This window comes from Suncus etruscus, chromosome 11, assembly GCF_024139225.1.
Source record: "Suncus etruscus isolate mSunEtr1 chromosome 11, mSunEtr1.pri.cur, whole genome shotgun sequence".
In the NCBI taxonomy this organism is placed as follows: domain Eukaryota; kingdom Metazoa; phylum Chordata; class Mammalia; order Eulipotyphla; family Soricidae; genus Suncus; species Suncus etruscus.
Window position 1 is genome coordinate 55,730,245 of NC_064858.1, and position 17,500 is coordinate 55,747,744.

The 17,500-nt window shown below is 38.8% G+C and overlaps 1 protein-coding gene across 2 annotated transcripts in view; it reads right to left on the minus strand.

Annotated features, from left to right (window-relative positions):
- Window positions 1-2,409: 2,409 nt before the first annotated feature.
- Window positions 2,410-17,500, minus strand: part of BLTP3B (bridge-like lipid transfer protein family member 3B) — a 101,697-nt gene continuing 86,606 nt past the window's right edge. For both annotated transcript variants that reach the window (XM_049782799.1, XM_049782798.1), the window contains exons 20-21: window positions 13,433-13,605; window positions 2,410-3,111 (exon numbers count right to left, since the gene is read on the minus strand). In XM_049782799.1, coding sequence (XP_049638756.1) covers window positions 2,992-3,111; window positions 13,433-13,605 — 293 coding nt within the window. In that variant the 3' untranslated portion in view covers window positions 2,410-2,991. The remainder of the gene's footprint in view (window positions 3,112-13,432; window positions 13,606-17,500) is intronic.

Genomic DNA, 17,500 nt, shown 5'->3' on the forward strand with positions numbered 1-17,500 from the left:
GCAACCTTTTTAAATTCATTTTTCACTTAGCAAAATTTAAAAATACAAATTTCAAGACCGGGCAATTTTATTTCTATTTGATGGTCTCTTCAAAATAAACTATTATAGGTTTATTCCTATTTTTACATGACAAGAAAAATTGGGGTTACATTAAAAATTCTCTGACAACCACTTATCTTTTAAGCAGTTTGCACAAGACATGCCCTTCATACATACACATACATGTAATACATGTATGTTAAAAGAGAATCATGAAAGCAAATTATTCTTTTCTACACAGCTTAAAAAAACTGTGAACTGATGGCTAAGGTAAAAAAATAACATAGAACTGGGTATAAAGTCAAATCATGATTATTATAATTTTAACTAAGTTATTTTATTATTGAGCCTTAGGTGGTTTTCTTAGTTTGCTTGAATTTATCAAGTGTGGATAAAACCTGTCCCCCAGTTTTATGGTAAAAGTTATACTCTTTGGGGAAAGATTTTAGTATATTTAAATCTCTACAAATATAGTGCTACTAATAATTTTTTTTAAATGTAACTAGCAAAAAAGACTGCTCAGATCCATTATTATCAGATCTGCTGATTTAATTTTCTTAAAAAGGTCAAATAAGTTAAAAGGACTAAGGAAAGTATTCAGTGTCTGTAAAACTGAACAATTATACACACCACACATTGAAAATTTATAGAGCCAAAGTGTCTTCAAACTTAGAAAGCAGCACTGTTTCTGTACATTGTTCATTCTAAAAAGTTATACTGTCTCATCATTCTGTTTTTCTATAATAAAGACATTTGAAAAAATAAAGTACTTTCTTTAAAAAATCCAGTAATTTTGATGTATTCATCATTAGCCCTTTGTTTTTCATCTAATTCTATCATCACAAAGCTTTAGAACAGTACATGGTTTAACACTGTTTCAACATTGTTGTAAAATAGTTAATAAATTTTTTTGATTCATCCACTCCATAAAGTGCTTTTTTCCTTAAACAATTTTCAAAAAACTGCATGTTACAGGAAAGAAGGTAAATAAAAGTCACTGGTATTTTCAAAAAACTCCAATTACTCTAACATTTAATGCAAATGATGCAAATTATACTTTCACCTCAGTATTCTCACACAGGAAGGCTAAGTAAATCATGCCAAACCAGCAAAGCACCAAAATGTCATAACAAGTATTCCAAAGAAAGTATAATCAAGTAATCAAAATGCTTCTTAGTCTACCTTGACATACTTATGTTTTAAGAATGTGAGTTTGAAAATAGACCTGGCTTAGTTTAATTCTATCAGGAATATAGTGTAAGTCTTTAAAAGTTAAACACTCTTACAATGATGTACAGCTTGTGAAGTAAAAACTGAGTTAACTCTGAAACATGGGATCTTAAGCTGGCACTGTTGACATTCAGACTGGATGCTTTGTTGTGAGATTCATCCTGTAGATTATAGGATGTTTAACAGATCCCTGGTTCTGCTCATTGGCTACTAGTAGCACCTCTTCATCATAGTTACATTGTCACCAGTGCCTCAGGTGAGAACCACTGTTCTCTAAAGGCTGCATTGTAGGGAAGAAATAGTATTTGTGTTAGATATTTTTGGAGTTATGGAACATGTTTTTATTCATATTTAAACTGTACTTTGTTTGACTCATGCGCTTTTTAAAATTTTTGTGGTAGGTTTCTCAAACTTGAAATCTTAAGATATAATAAAGGAGGAAACAAATGATTTCTTACGAAGTTCTAAATGATTTCTAAAAACTCAAGAGAAAAATCCATTTCTCACTAATCCTAAAGTTTCTAATTTCAGGCAAGACTCTATGTATCAAATACTGGAAAGTAAAAACAATTAAAAATTTAAAAAAAGTTAAACACTCAAATACTTTTACTTCATAGTGCATGATTAAAATCCTCTTTTCAAGTGGGTTTCAGGCTTATGAATCCCTAAAAAATAGAATTTAAAATTTATCAATTACTCTTAACATACAAGACTGTATATAAGCCACACAACACTTTAATCAAAACTAGTTTTATAAATTCAGTATATGTAAACATTTATATAATATGATGCTATAAGAACAGTAAAAATTTTGCATGTATGTGAAAAGAAAATATTCTCTAAAAACAATCTCATTAAATAAAGATGGAGGTAAAGAAATATCATATAGTATTAATTAAAATCTTATCATTACAAATGCTGCCAAATTTAGCAGGATAATTAAATTTCTTTAACTTCTATACTAAATGTTTACGGAATGTACAAGTAACGTTTTATAAATTAGTTAGCCATATACTCTAATACTTTGTTTCCTTATAGCTTGTGCTTTTTATTTTTTATATTTGTACCATCCTTTTATTAAAAGTTATAGCTTCAATTTATATAGTTTATCCATCATTTAAAATGAACCCCCATACACAAACATTTTCAAATTACTTTATAATTCAAGTGGGTGATTTTTCAGACTTTTCAAACCCAACATTTCTAATTTATTATTTTCAATGGACTCTTTGCAATAATTATAGATTTAAGTACATAATTTAAATAACATTTAAAATGTAAGCATTCTTTTATTTTTACAATAATCCTAAAAGCATCTCAATTTTTGTAAATAAAACTAATTATTAACAGTGATAAATTCCACAATCTGTGAAAACATAACAGATTCTCATTTTTGCAATTCAAAAATGCTCATAGTATGATTATCAAAATAAGGAAAAGATATCTTCTTTACATGAGGCATGTACTTATTTTATAATATATGCTATCTTCCCCCATATCACACCAGTTTAAAAGAAGGATAAGTCAAAAAACACTTCATCAACCAGAAAACTGTGATGGCTACAATCTAAAATTTTCTAAACTGGCTTGGTAATAGTCACCATATCATTCTATTCCATTGCATTTTGTTGTCATTTCATGAAAAGAAAAGTCTTACTCCAATTAATAATGCCTCCATAGTATAGAGCATTTATAATCTGAGTTGTTGACTCCCTCTTCCTGCTATTCAACTGTCATCTTCTTTATATGATGAAGTAGGGCATCTTTCTCCACATGAGCCTCTGCAAGAGCCATTTTAGCTTTAGCCAACTCCTGTTTAAGATATTCATTCTCTTCTATGAGCTGAAATTTGAAAAAAAAAAAAAAACAAAGAAAAAGAAAGAAATTTTAGGCATTTTACTAAAATAGAGTGGTAAGTGGAGTTGAAATAACTACACTAACAACTACCTTAACAATGATTGAGAAAGAAATATAATGACTGTCTAAAGACAGGCAGAGGATGGGAGGAGGGAAATGGGGGACACTGGTGGCAGGAAAGTTACATTGATGAAGGGGAGTGTGTATTTTATCACTGAACCCCAATTACAAAAAAGTTAGTAACCATGGTTCTTAAAGAAATTACTTTCATCATCAGGCCAGAGTAATAGCACAGCAGTAAGACAGTTGCCTTGCATGCAGCTGACCCAGGACAGATCCAGGTCTATACCTGGCATCTCATATAGTCCCCCGAGCCTGCCAGGAGAGATTTCTGAGTGCAGAGCCAGAAGTAACCCCTAAGCACTGCCGTGTATGGCCCAAAAACCAGGGGAGGGGAGGGGAGGGAGGGGAGGAGGAGGGCAAGAGAGGGAATAGGGAGGGAAAAGGGAGGGGGGAGGGGAAAGGAAGGGAAGGGGAGGGAAGGGGGAGGGCAGGGAGGGGAAGGGGAGAGAATGGGGAAGAAAGGGAAGGGGGAGGGAAGGGGAGGGAAGGGAAAGAGAGGGAAGGGAGGAGGGAAGGGGAGGGAAGGGAAGGGGAGAGAAGGGGTGGGAGGGAAAGAAAGGAAAGGGAAGGGGTAGGGGAAGAAAAAGGAGAAGGAAGGGAGAGGGGAAGGGGAGGGGTGGGGAAGGAAAGGGGACGGAAGGGGGAGGAGAGGAGAGGAGAGGAGAGGAGAGGAGAGGAGAGGAGAGGAGAGGAGAGGAGAGGAGAGGAGAGGAGAGGAGAGGAGGGGAGGGGAGGGGAGGGGAGGGGAGGGGAGGGGAGGGGAGGGGAGGGGAGGGGAGGGGAGGGGAGGGGAGGGGAGGGGAAGGGGGAGGGGAGGGGAGGGGAGGGGCCTGAGTGGTGGCGTTAGAGGCAAGGTGTCTGCCTTCCAAGGGCTAGCTGAAGATGGACCACGGTTTGATCCCCCAGCATCCCATATGGTCCCCCCAAATCAGGAGCAATTTTTGAGTAAATAGCCACAAAATAAAAAATAAAATAAATATATAAATAAAAACAGAAAAGGAAAAAAGAAAGAAAAAGAAAAGACAAGAAAATATTTTTCATCAAAAAATAAATGGGAGCTGGAGCAATAATATAACCGATAACACGTTGCATGTGGCCAACCTGGTTTGATCCCCATCTGGTACCCTGAAAACCGCCAGGAATAGCCCTACCATCATTGGGTATGGCTCTTCTTAAGATTTTTGGCCTTGCCCAGCTAGCAAGTGAGTGAGTAAGAACTGGCTGGCTGTGGTGGTTGCCAGGCGGAGTGCAGATCACGCTACCTGTGAAGACTCTGCCCTGCTGTGCTTCTTCTGAGGACCCTGAGGACCTAAAGGGAACTCTCTCCTGTGCTTCTCTGTCTTTCCTGAATTCTTTTATTTTTCTTTTTTTATTTAAATACCTTGATTACATACATGATTGTGTTTGGGTTTCAGTCATGTAAAGAACACCACCCAAGCTATTTCTATTCTTTTTTTTTTTTTTTTTTTTTTTTTTGGTTTTTGGGCCACACCCAGCGTTGCTCGGGGGTTACTCCTGGCTATCTGCTCAGAAATAGCTCCTGGCAGGCACGGGGGACCATATGGGACACCAGGATTCGAACCAACCACCTTTGGTCCTGGATCGGCTGCTTGCAAGGCAAACACCGCTGTGCTATCTCTCCGGGCCCCTTTCCTGAATTCTTGAAGCTCTCCTCAGAGGCCTGGGAACCAAAACCCAAAAAAACTGCATTCTGAAGCTGCCCAGCGAGCAAGTGAGTGAGTAAGAACTGGCTAGCTGTGGGATTTGCCAGGCAGAGTGCTGATCACTCTACCTGTGGAGACTCCGCCCTGCTGTGCTTCTTCTGAGGACCCTGAGGACCTGAAGGGAACTCTCTCCTGTGCTTCTCTGTCTATCCTGAATTCTTGAATCTCTCCTCAGAGGCCTGGGAAGCGAAACCCCCAAACAATTGTCACCTAGAGGCCCCAGAAGAGGCTCCACTTCCCGACCACACACTCTTTCTAAACAATGAACCCCACCACAACACACACAAAAAAAATCACACTACAAGCTTGACAATGGGGAAACCTCACAGGTAAACACCATGCACAGAGAATGGAGATGATAGCTCGGATGACCCAAAAAATTCCAACCATCTGATTAACCTCTCAGAGAAGGAGCTTAGAATAGAAATATGGAAGAAGTTCGTAAAACTCAAAGAAAGCATAGATTGATCTGAACAGAACACAAAGACCCAGAAATCAGAAAACTCTAAACTGAAATAACAGATCTGAAAAACACGGAAGCTCAACTGAAAAACTCAGTGGATAGCCTCTCCAGCAGGTTAACGGCAGCTGAGGACAGAATCAACGTGCTGGAAGATGAGATGCAGAAAAACTCAACAGACGAGAAGAAAATGGAAAAAAACCTTAAAACAAGCGATCAGGAATGGAAAAAGTACTCAAGGAATGTGAACAGATGAAAATAGACGTCTTTGATAAACTCAACAAAAACAACATAAGAATCATTGGAGTCCCAGAGACCCAGGCAGGAGATCCCCAGAAAGAATCAACTGTCAAAGACATCATCAAAGAGATACTCCCAGAGTTAAAGGTTACATACAATCAAATCCTGCATGTCCGAAGAGTACCAGCTAAAAGAGACCCGAAGAAAAACACCCCAAGACACATTCTCGTTACAATGACAAATCCCACAGAGATAGAATACTGCAAGCAGCAAGATCAAAAAGGGAAATTACATTCAAAGGAGCATCCTTAAGACTCACAGCAGATATGTCACAAGAAACTCTCAAGGCCAGAAGACAGTGGTGGGATATTGTGACAAGACTGAATGAAATGGATGCCTCACCGAGAACACTGCACCCAGCCCGACTCACGTTCATTTTGAAGGAAGGATACATAGCTTCATGTATAAACAACAGCTCAGAAACTTCACAAATGAAAAACCAGCCTTGGGCCCGGAGAGATAGCACAGCAGTGTTTGCCTTGCAAGCAGCCGATCCAGGACCAAAGGTGGTTGGTTCGAATCCCTGAGTCCCATATGGTCCCCTGTGCCTGCCAGGAGCTATTTCTGAGCAGACAGCCAGGAGTAACCCCTGAGTAACACCGGGTGTGGCCCAATAACCAAAAAAACAAAACAAAACAAAACAGGCCTGCCCAGTGGGGCCTGACTGTGAAAAATTGTGAGTGCTGCCTGTGTGTGTCTGTCTACTGTCCTGTTGCGTGAACCTCTTGGGAATGGGCCGAAAAGAGGCTCCAGAAAACTCGCTCTCCCAGAGGCCAATTCTAGGGTGGGAACACCAAGGAACAGAGGAATGGCTAAAGAAACTGTGGTACATATACACAATGGAATATTATGCAGCTGTCAGGAGAGATGAAGTCATGAAATTTTCCTATACATGGATGTACACGAAATATATTATGTTGAGTGAAATAAGTCAGAGAAAGAGAGAAAAACGCAGAATGGTCTCACTCATCTATGAGTTTTAAAAAAATGAAAGACATTCTTGCAATAATAATTTTCAGACATAAAAGAGAAAAGAGCTGGAAGTTACAGCTCACCTCAGGAAGCTCACCACAAAGAGTGATGAGTTTAGTTAGAGAAATAACTACATTTTGAACTGTCCTCCTAATAATGAGAATGTATGAGGGAAATGGAAAGCCTGTCTAGAGTACAGGCGGGGGTCGGGTGGGGAGGAGGGAGATTTGGGACATTGGTGATGGGAATGTTGCACTAGTGATGGGTGGTGTTCTTTACATGACTGAAACCCAAACACAATCATGTAGGTAATCAAGGTGTTTAAATAAAATATATAAAAAAAACAAATATAAACCAAAAAAACAAACAAACAAACAAAAAACAACAAATAAAAACAGTCTTAAAGGAAAAACTAAAAGGTCTACTTTAAGAAAAGAGAGACCAATAAAAACAACAAACTTATCTACAAAGATGACATTAAATCTTATGACAATCATCTCCCTCGATGTCAATGAACTAAATTCACCAATTAAAAGACACAGAGTGGCAAAATGGGTCAAAAAGATGAATCCAACCTTCTGCTGCCTACAGGAAACACAACTGAATAATCAGAACAAATACAGACTCAAAATCAAAGGCTGGAGGAAAATCATCCAAGCAAACAACACCCTTAAAAACGCTGGGGTGTCCATACTAATATCTGATGACACCAACTTTATACTCAGAAAAGTGGTAAGGGATGAAGATGAACACTTTGTACTCTAATCAAGGGATATGTGCAACAAGAAGAAATCAGACTATTAAACATATATGCACCCAATGAGAGACCAGCAAACTATCTAATACAATTATTGACAAATCTGAAAGATGACATCAACAATAGCACAATAATTGTGGGAGACCTCAACATGGCCCTGTCAACACTTGATAGGTCAACCAGACTGAAACCCAACAAAAACAATCCGAAAGATCAACAAAAGCAGAAGCTGGTTCTTTGAAAAAAAATAAACAAGATTGATAGACCATTGGCAAAATTCACAAAGAGAGAGAGAGAGAGAAACCTGATAACCCGTATTAGAAATGAAGAGGGAGATCACGACAGTTATTGCAGAGATCCAAAGGGTCGTCAGAGACTACTTTGAAACTGTATGCTACTAAACATGAGAACCTAGAAGAAATGGATAAATTCTTGGAAACTTATAACCTTGCACGGTTAAGTAAGGAGGATGTAGCATATCTAAACACCCTCATCATTATGAAGGAAATTGAAACTGTAATCAAACGTCTGCATAAAAAGAAAAGCCCAGGCCCAGTTGGATTTACTAATGAATTCTTTCAAAGAGGAGCTACTACCAATCCTAGCCAGGCTCTTCCATGAAATTGAAAAAACGGGAACACTCCCAAAACAGCTTTTATGAAGCCAACATCACCTTGATACCTAAACCAGACAGAGATGCTGCCAAAAAAGAAAATTACAGACCAATGTCCCATATGAATGCAGATGCAAAGATCTTCAACAAAATCCTGGCAAATAGGATCCAATACATCATCAAGAAGATCATACACTACGACCAAGTAGTTTTCATCCCAGGAATGCAAGGCTGGTTTAACATCCGTAAATCTATCAACATAATACAAAACATCAACAACAAGAAAAATAAAAATCACATGATCATATCAATAGATGCACAGAAAGCATTTGATAAGGTCCAACACCCATTCTTGATCAAACTCTCAGCAAGATGGGAATGAAAGGAACCTTTCTCAATCACAAGCCAATGGCAAATATTATCCTCAATGAAGAAAAACTTTTCCTCTAAATTCTGGTACAAGACAAGGCTGTCCTCTCTCACCTCTCCTGTTCTAAATAGTACTGGAATTACTTGCTATAGCGATCAGGCAAGAAAAAGATATCAAGGGAATCCAGATAGGAAAGGAAGTATCAAGCTCTCACTGTTTGCAGATGACATGATACTCTACTTAGAAAACCCTAAAGACTCTACCAAAAAGCTTCTAGAAACAATAGACTCATATAGCAAGGTGGCAGGCTACAAAATTAACATACAGATATCAATGGCCTTTCTATACACCAATAATGATAGGGAAGAGATGGACATTAAGAAGCCAATCCCATTCACATTAGTGCCACACAAACTCAAATATCTTGGAGTCAACTTGACCAAAGATGTGAAAGATCTATACAAAGAAAACCAAAAAGCCCTGCTCCAAGAAATAAGATACACGGAAATGGAAACACATACCTTGCTCATGGACTGGCAGGATTAACATCATTAAAGTGGCAATACTCCCCAAAGTATTATACAGATTTAATGCGATCCCTCTAAAGACACCCAGGACATTCTTCAAAGAAGTGGATCAAACACTTATGAAGATCATCTGGAACAATAAACACCCTCGAATAGCTAAAGCACACTTAGGGAAAAGGAATATGGGATGCATTACTTTCCCCAACTTCAAACTGTACTACAAAGCAATAGTTATCAAAACAGCATGGTCTGGAATAAAGACAAACCCTGAGATCAGTGGAATAAGCTTGAGTTCTCAAATAATGTTCTCCAGACATACAAGCAACTAATTTTTGACAAAGGAGCAAGAAATCCTAAGTGGAGCAGGGAAAACCTCTTCAACACATGGTGCTGGAAGAACTGGTTAGCCATTTGCAAAAAAGCAACATAGACCTCCAGTTAACATCATCTACAAAGGTAAAATCCAAATGGATTAAAGACCTTGATATCAGACCTGATACCATAAGGTATATAGAACACCACGAAGGTGACATTGAGACTAAAGGCATCTTCAGGGAGGAAACTGCACTTTCCAAACAAGTGGAAGCAGAGATCAACAGATGGGAATACATTAAGCTGAGAAGCTTCTGCACCTCAAAAGGCCAGAATACAAGAGCCACCCACAGTGTGGGAGAAATTGTTCACCCAATACCCATCAGATAAGGGGCTAATATCAAAAATATACAGGGCACTGACAGAACTTTACAAGAAAAAAACATCTAATCCCATAAAAAAATGGGGAGAAGAAATGAACAGAAACTTTGATAAAAAATACAAATGGCCAAAAGGCACATGAAAAAATGCTCCTCATCACTGATCATCAGGGAGATGCAAATCAAAAGAACAATGAGATACCATCTCACACCACAGAGATTGGCACACATCACAAAGAATGAGAACAATCATTGCTGGCGGGGATGTGGAGAGAAAGGAACTCTTATCCACTGCTGGTGGGAATGCCGTCTAGTCCAACCTCTATGGAAAGCGATCAAAAACTGGAAATTGAGCTCCCATTCGACCCAGCTATTCCACTTCTAGGGATATACCCTAGGAACACAAGAATACAATACAAAAATCCTTTCCTCACACCTATATTTATTGCAGCACTATTCACAATAGCCAGACTCTGGAAACAACCAAGATGCCCTTCAACAGATGAATGCTAAAGAAACTGTGGTACATATACACAATGGAATATTATGCAGCCATCAGGAGAGATGAGGTCATAAAATTTTCCTATACATGGATGTACATGGAATCTATCATGCTGAGTGAAATAAGTCAGAGAGAGATAGATGCAGAATAGTCTCACTCATCTATGGGTTTTAAGAAAAATAACAGTCACTTTTGCAACAATCCTCAGAGACAATGAGAGGAGGGCTGGAACTTCCAGCTCACTTCAAGAAGCTCACCACAAAGACTGGTGAGTGCAGTTATAGAAATAACTACACTGGGCCCGGAGAGATAGCTCAGCGGCGTTTGCCTTGCAAGCAGCCGATCCAGGACCAAAGGTGGTTGGTTCGAATCCCGGTGTCCCATATGGTCCCCCGTGCCTGCCAGGAGCTATTTCTGAGTAGACAGCCAGGAGTAACCCCTGAGCACCGCCGGGTGTGGCCCAAAAACCAAAAAAAAAAAAAAAAAAAAGAAATAACTACACTGGGGCCGGGAAGGTGGCGCTAGAGGTAAGGTGTCTGCCTTACAAGCTCTAGCGTAGGACAGACCGCGGTTCGATCCCCCGGCGTCCCATATGGTCTCCCCAAGCCAGGGGCGATTTCTGAGCTCATAGCCAGGAGTAACCCCTGAGCATCAAACGGGTGTGGCCCAAAAACCAAAAATAAAAAAGAAATAACTACACTGAGAACTACCATAATCATGTGAATGAATGAGGGAATTGGAAAGCCTGTCTAGAGTACAGGTGGGGGTGGGATGGGATGGAGGGAGATTTGGGACATTGGTGGTGAAAATGTTGCACTGGTGAAGGGGGGGGTGTTCTTTACAGGACTGAAACCTAATCACAATTATATTTGTAATTAAGATGTTTAAATAAAGATATTAAAAAAAAGATTTTTGGCCTTGCCTTTCTTCCTTTTTGCTTTTCTACCACAGCTGTTTCATCTTTCTCTTTTTTACCTCTGGACATTTCCTCAGCTACTTAAAACCATTAATATTTAATACTCTATTAGATTTCATAGTTGGTTGCCTTCTCATACTACTTGAGTCATTTTCTTAGAAGAGTAGATCCAATATACTCCCATAACTCCAAATCTCTCTCTTTCTTTCTCTCTCTCTCTCTCTCTCTCTCTCTCTCTCTCTCTCTCTCTCTCTCTCTCTCTCTCTCTCTCTCTCTCTCTCTCTCTCTCTCTCTCTCTCACACACACACACACACACACACACACACACATACACACACACACACACCACAGACACACATATAAATATCCTCCTTTAGTTAAATCTTAAGCTCTAGATCCACTTTCTATGTTTCATTAGACATTTTCATCTAGATGGCCAAAAGGTTTTCTTATTTCCATTAATCATCAATAATAAAGGATATAAGCAGGGCTGGAGTGGAAGTACAGCAGGTAAGGTGTTTGCCTTACACACAATTGACTTGAGTTCAATCAATCCCCATTATCTCAAGCCCATCAGGAGTGATTCTTGAGCACAGAGCCAAGAGTAACTCTGAGCACTACTGGGTGTGGCCTCCAAAAAACAAAAATAAAACAAAAAAAGAATATAAGTATTTTATACCTTTAGGATTATTTTCTAAGCCATAATTAAGAAAATGCTAAAGTTACAGACTTTGACCTCAGAAAAATGCATTAACAGAAGTTAAAATAAAAGCAATTGTAGGGGGAGTATTTGGGGAGGCAAGACTTCCCCAGTAGTGCTCAGAAAGCTCACCAAAAGACCTTCAGTTCACTGAAGGGACCTGAAGATTTGATGTTGTATTGCTCTGTGGTGTTAGAGATTTCCTGGGCCACTTTCATGGCATCCAGCAATATTTAAAAGATCATGTGATGCCAGGGGAAAAAAGTCAGTAGATACAAGGCACACACCTTAACCCTTGTACTAATGCTCTGGACCATATGTATTTAATAACATAGTAATCTCAGATGCCATTTAGTCTCACTTTAAGAATTCCTGCTCGAGGGGCCAGAACAATAATAGTATAGCAGGCAGGAAATGTGCCTTGTATGAAGTCAACCCCAGTTCTATCACCAGGTATGGTCCTAAAATAAAACAATTCCTGACTTGGAGAATGGTGAAAGAACATTCCATGCATGTGTAGCCCTATTGTCCTTGAGCAATACTGGGTGTAGGCCTGAGGGCTACCAGCATTACCAAGTATAGCTTCTCCAGTTTATCAACCAACCAGATGTTCCCAAACTTCTTTGTCCTACCTCTTACTTGGTGTTGTTTGTAAATATTCTTTTCTTTGGGGGTGAGGACACCCCTGACAATCTATCTGCTTTATGCAAATAGAAATAAAGTAGCTGCAACTGCACTCAAGCCTACTACCACCATGGAATATGCCAGTGCTCCCCAGAAAGTATTCTGACCACCTGGGGAATAATAGTCACCCACTGTTTTTTGACCAAGCAATTTCTACTATCCCCAGTGAGGCCCTCAGCACAGGAGGCCAAATCATCCACTATTCCCTTGTCTTTTTTTCTTTAATAATTTCTTTATTTAAGCACTGTTGTTATAGAAATGTTCATAGCTGGGTTTCAGTCATAGAATGTATACCCTTTACCTGTGTAACTTTCCCACCACCAATGTCCCCTATTTCCCTCTTCCCGTTGTCTTTCTAAGTAGACTCTGATATTTTTCAGTAAAAGTAGTATACTGCCCATTGTATTTGCCTACTTCAGAGTTGGCATCCAATAAATCCATATTGAACAAAAGAATAAATAAATTCTTGAGAACTATCACAATGAGTTTGCTTACTTTAATAAGTATGGTTAATAATGGTTTAATAATGGTTTAATAAGGAATGGTCCTCAGGCCCTATGAGCACTACTTAGACCTAAGCAGACAGAAAAAATAGATTTAAAATACTGATATAACTGTAGATTAGAATATATAAGAATTGTTTTAAAATCTTTTACTCAATAGTATTATATTTGTAATTTTAAATGATATTGAACTAAATATTTCTACCAGGAAGCTAACCTAGATTCTAGAAATTAACTTTTATCTATATCTAATCCTCTATCTTCCCCTGAGAAGACTCAGAAGTTTCTCTTGTTTTACACTATACCGAGGCATCTATAAATTGCCTGAATACTTAAGCATTGCCTGAATACTTAAGCAGCATGGCATAGACATTTTAATAAGCAAATAATAAAATATTTTAAAGAGCATCTAATATCATATTTAATGAAATTGAAATGAAAATAAATTAGTTTTTGTATTACCTGTTCCCTAGTAAATGCAAAGGACTCAGGAAAATCTGTCTGAGAAGGCCAAGGAACTTCTGGGCTTGTCTGAGTAGCTTGAGTGACACTATGCTGTTTCTTCCCAACAGTCAGCAATACTGAATCACTTTTAACATTTTCTTTCAACTCATTTCCGTGAAGCATTTGAGAATCTGATCAAACAAAGGACACGCTCAGATAACATAAGACACACTCAAATAACATTCTATGTTTACTATTTCATAAAACTCATGGTTCTATTATAGAAAAATATTTTTTAAACAATAACTATCAGCATAAAACAAAAAAGTCAATAAACCAAAAACTCATTCACCAAACTGAACAAAACTGACAAGTATTTGACTCTTAGAGTTGACCTACAGAACTAAACTTCACCAAGGGGTGTGATTGGGAGAGGGAGAGGGAAGGGGCTTTGAGACTGATGGAAGGACCCTGGCACACTGGTGTGGTGGTGGCTGTGATTAAACAAAACAAACTGCATGCCTAAAACTCTATTAACTGTACTATAAATCATGGCACCTACATAAAAATTGAAAATGGATAAATATTTTATTAGACTGAACTGAGAAGTGAGAAAGAAAAAAAACGAAGGGGGAAGGGAGGGAGGAAGGGAAGGAGGGAGGAAGGGAGGGAGGGAGGGAGGGAGGGAGGGAGGGAGGGAGGGAGGGAGGGAAGGAGGGAGGGAGGGAGGGAGGGAGGGAGGGAGGGAGGGAGGGAGGGAGGGAGGGAGGGAGGGAGGGAGGGAAGAAATTACTAGATCCAGAAATAAAAGAAGAAATGTGAGATGAGGAAAAGAAGGAACACAGGGTGGGGGTGGTAAGCAGAGAGGACAGAGAGGAATGAACATTTGGTGTCCAAGTAATGTTGGCTTTAATGGGGCCTGAGAGAGGGCAGAACATTTGCCTTGCATACAGTGCTTCCCAGGTTCAATCCCCAGTACCTCCAGCCCACCTGGGGTGATCTCTGAAAACAGTCAGGAAAAAGAATTGAGCACTACAGGGTGTGCCACCACCATCACAAAAAAATAATATTGATCTCACTGAAACTGTTTTTGGAGGATTCCTGTTTCATCCTGTTTGGAGGTTCCTGAGAGAAATGGATAGTAGGTCTTCTCTGCCATTTGTAAAAATTTTCTAGCAAACAAATCTGATCTTGAGCTTTGGTTCTTGGGGGAATTCTGGTCTTGACTTCCTTGATAGCAAGAGTTCTGTTGAAGTTTTCTACTTCCTCCCGGCTCTGTCTCAGTAGGTTCTAAGACTCCAGAAATTTCTTTAAACATTTAGTTTTTCTTTTCCTTTTTCTGGTTTTTGAGCCATACCTAGTTGTGTCTAGGGCCCCTTCACTCATAGCAGTGTTCAGTGAATCATATGCAGTACCAAAGATCAAACCTGGGTTGGGTTTGGTGCAAGGCAAGTGCCCTACCCACAATACACTATCTCTCATCCTAGAAATACATCCGGTTTTTTTTTTAGATTTTCCCCTTTAGTAATGGTAGCGTAGAGTTGTTCATAGTAATCTCATGTGGTCTTTTGTATCTCTGAGACGTCTGTTGTATTTTCTCTCGTTTTCATTTCAGATTCACCAAAGTATTCTCTGGTTTTACTTTGTGTGTCTATCTAGGGTGTGTTAAGCTTACTAATAATTCTTTCAAATGACCAACTTGTTTTGATATTTTACATTGCTTCTTTGAATTCTATATCACTAATTACTGCTTAATAGTAATTCCTGTCACTTATTCTGGATTCCCTTTGTTCGTGTTCTTTTACAATCATGAAGTTCAAAATTACATTACTTATATTTGTTCTTATTTCCAAAAAAATGCCTGTAGTTCTGTTACTCTTTAGAATTGCTTTTGATGTTATCCATAAATTCTGCTATCTTGTGTCTTGAATACATCTACATTTATTATGACTTATTTTCTTTTATGACATTTTCTTTTTGACCCAATAGTTCGTCTAGTAGTATATTAAATTTCCAAATATTTTGAGTTTTTCCCAGATTTCTCTCTGTGGTTTATTTCCAACTCCAAAGCATTAAGATCTAAGAGGATACTTAATATGATTTGTTTTCTTGATTTTATGAAGACTTGATTTGAGTACTAGCACTGGTCTACACTGAAAAATGATCCATGAACACTGGGGTAGAATATAAACACAGATTTTTGGAGGAGAGCCTCAAAAATGTCAATTAACCTTTTCAACAATTAGCACCACCCAGCCACCCATGTTCTCATCTCTGATGCCCCTAAGACCACCTGGGAGCCACCCCCTAAAGCCCAGATACCCCAACTTTGCAGAATCTGCCATTTGGAAGGTGCAGGAAAGTAAGGGAAGGGATTCAAAGAAGACTGCAGGAAAGCAGCCCTTTTCATCAATTGGCATCGCCTAGATGCCAACATCCCCATCCCATGGCCTCCTTGGATGCCAGGGAAGCAAGGGAAAGATTTGAAGGTGAATCACATTTAAGTAGCACTTTCCCTCACCATCACTCACTGTGCCTCAAACAGACTGGTCAGAAGCTCACCCTTCTGATAAGGAGAGATCAGTGAGATCTGTATGTAAGCTCAGGCAATAGCCTTCCCTACCCACAAATCCCACTGATACCTCAGTCTATACCAGACAATCTTTGGCAGGCAAGACCCAATTTCTTTCTCCCTTAGAAAATATATAACCCCCAAACCAAAAGAAAAGCCCAACAAACTAGATTGTAACATCTCTATCATAGGTTGGGTAACCTTGCATAACTAGAATAAATAAACCCTAAAATAGATCTACCAGCACCGTGAAACTCTAACACTCCTAACTCTAACATTCCTAACTTCTAACACATGTAAAGAACAATGGGGAAACTAAGGAAGACAAGAGCATCTGGGGATATGGAGATAAATCCTAACAAATTTCCAAGTCCCCCAGAATGCACAAACTTCATAGAAGAGAACTTAAGATCAGCATTTAACATCTTAGCAATGGAATTCAAAGAATCACTAACCAAAGAATTTAAGAAATCCATAAATGAACAATTCAACCAACTCAAAGAAGAACTCTATCAGAGGATAAGATTCTATATAAATATAACTAGGGAACCAAAATACATGCTAGCAAGCCACAATAGCAAAATTACACACATAGAGAATTACATGGATGAAATTGAAGACAAGATGCAAATGAACAATAAAGAAAGAAATAAATAAGAGACAAAACATTGGAAGAAAATGTAAGATACTTGATGAACAAAGATAAAAGAAACAATCTATGAATTATGGAAATTCCAGAAGAGCAAGAAAAAGGGAAAGGGGAAGAACAAGTAGTGAGGGAAATAATAGCAGAGAATTTTCCCACTCTCTGGAAAGAGGCATGTATATAAATCCAAGAGGCAAAATGAGTTCAGAATAAAATAGATCCTAATAGATCAACACCAAGACATACAGGAATCCAAATGGGGGGGGGGGGGAGAGAGAGAGAGAGAGAGAGAGAGAGATGAATTTTTTAAAGCTTATGGGAGGAAAAAACCCTCGAGTACAAAGAAAAAACCATAAGAATCCTATTTGAAACAATTCAGGCAAGAAAACAGTGGAATGACTTAGACTGCTTAATGAAAGAAACTTCCGGGCCGGAAAGATAGCATGGAGGTAAGGCGTTTGCCTTTCATGCATAAGGTCATCAGTTCGAATCCCGGATCATATGGTCCCCCGTGCCTGCCAGGAGCAATTTCTGAGCATGGAGCCAGGAGTATCCCCTGAGCACTGCCGGGTATGACCCAAAAACCACAAAAAAAAAAAAAAAAAAAAGAAAGAAATTTCCAACCTAGAGTCTACTACCCAGCAAAACTATCATTTACATGGGAGGAAGGACTAAAAACATTGTCAGACAAAAAAAGAACGCACAATATTTGCGGTAACAAAATGGACTCTAAATGAACTACTCAGAGATCAATTACACAGCACAAGCACACAATTATAACAATAACCCTACATAACAAAACAACGACCCTCTGTCAATAATCTCCTTAAATGTCAATGGACTAAACTCCCCTATTAAAAGACATAGA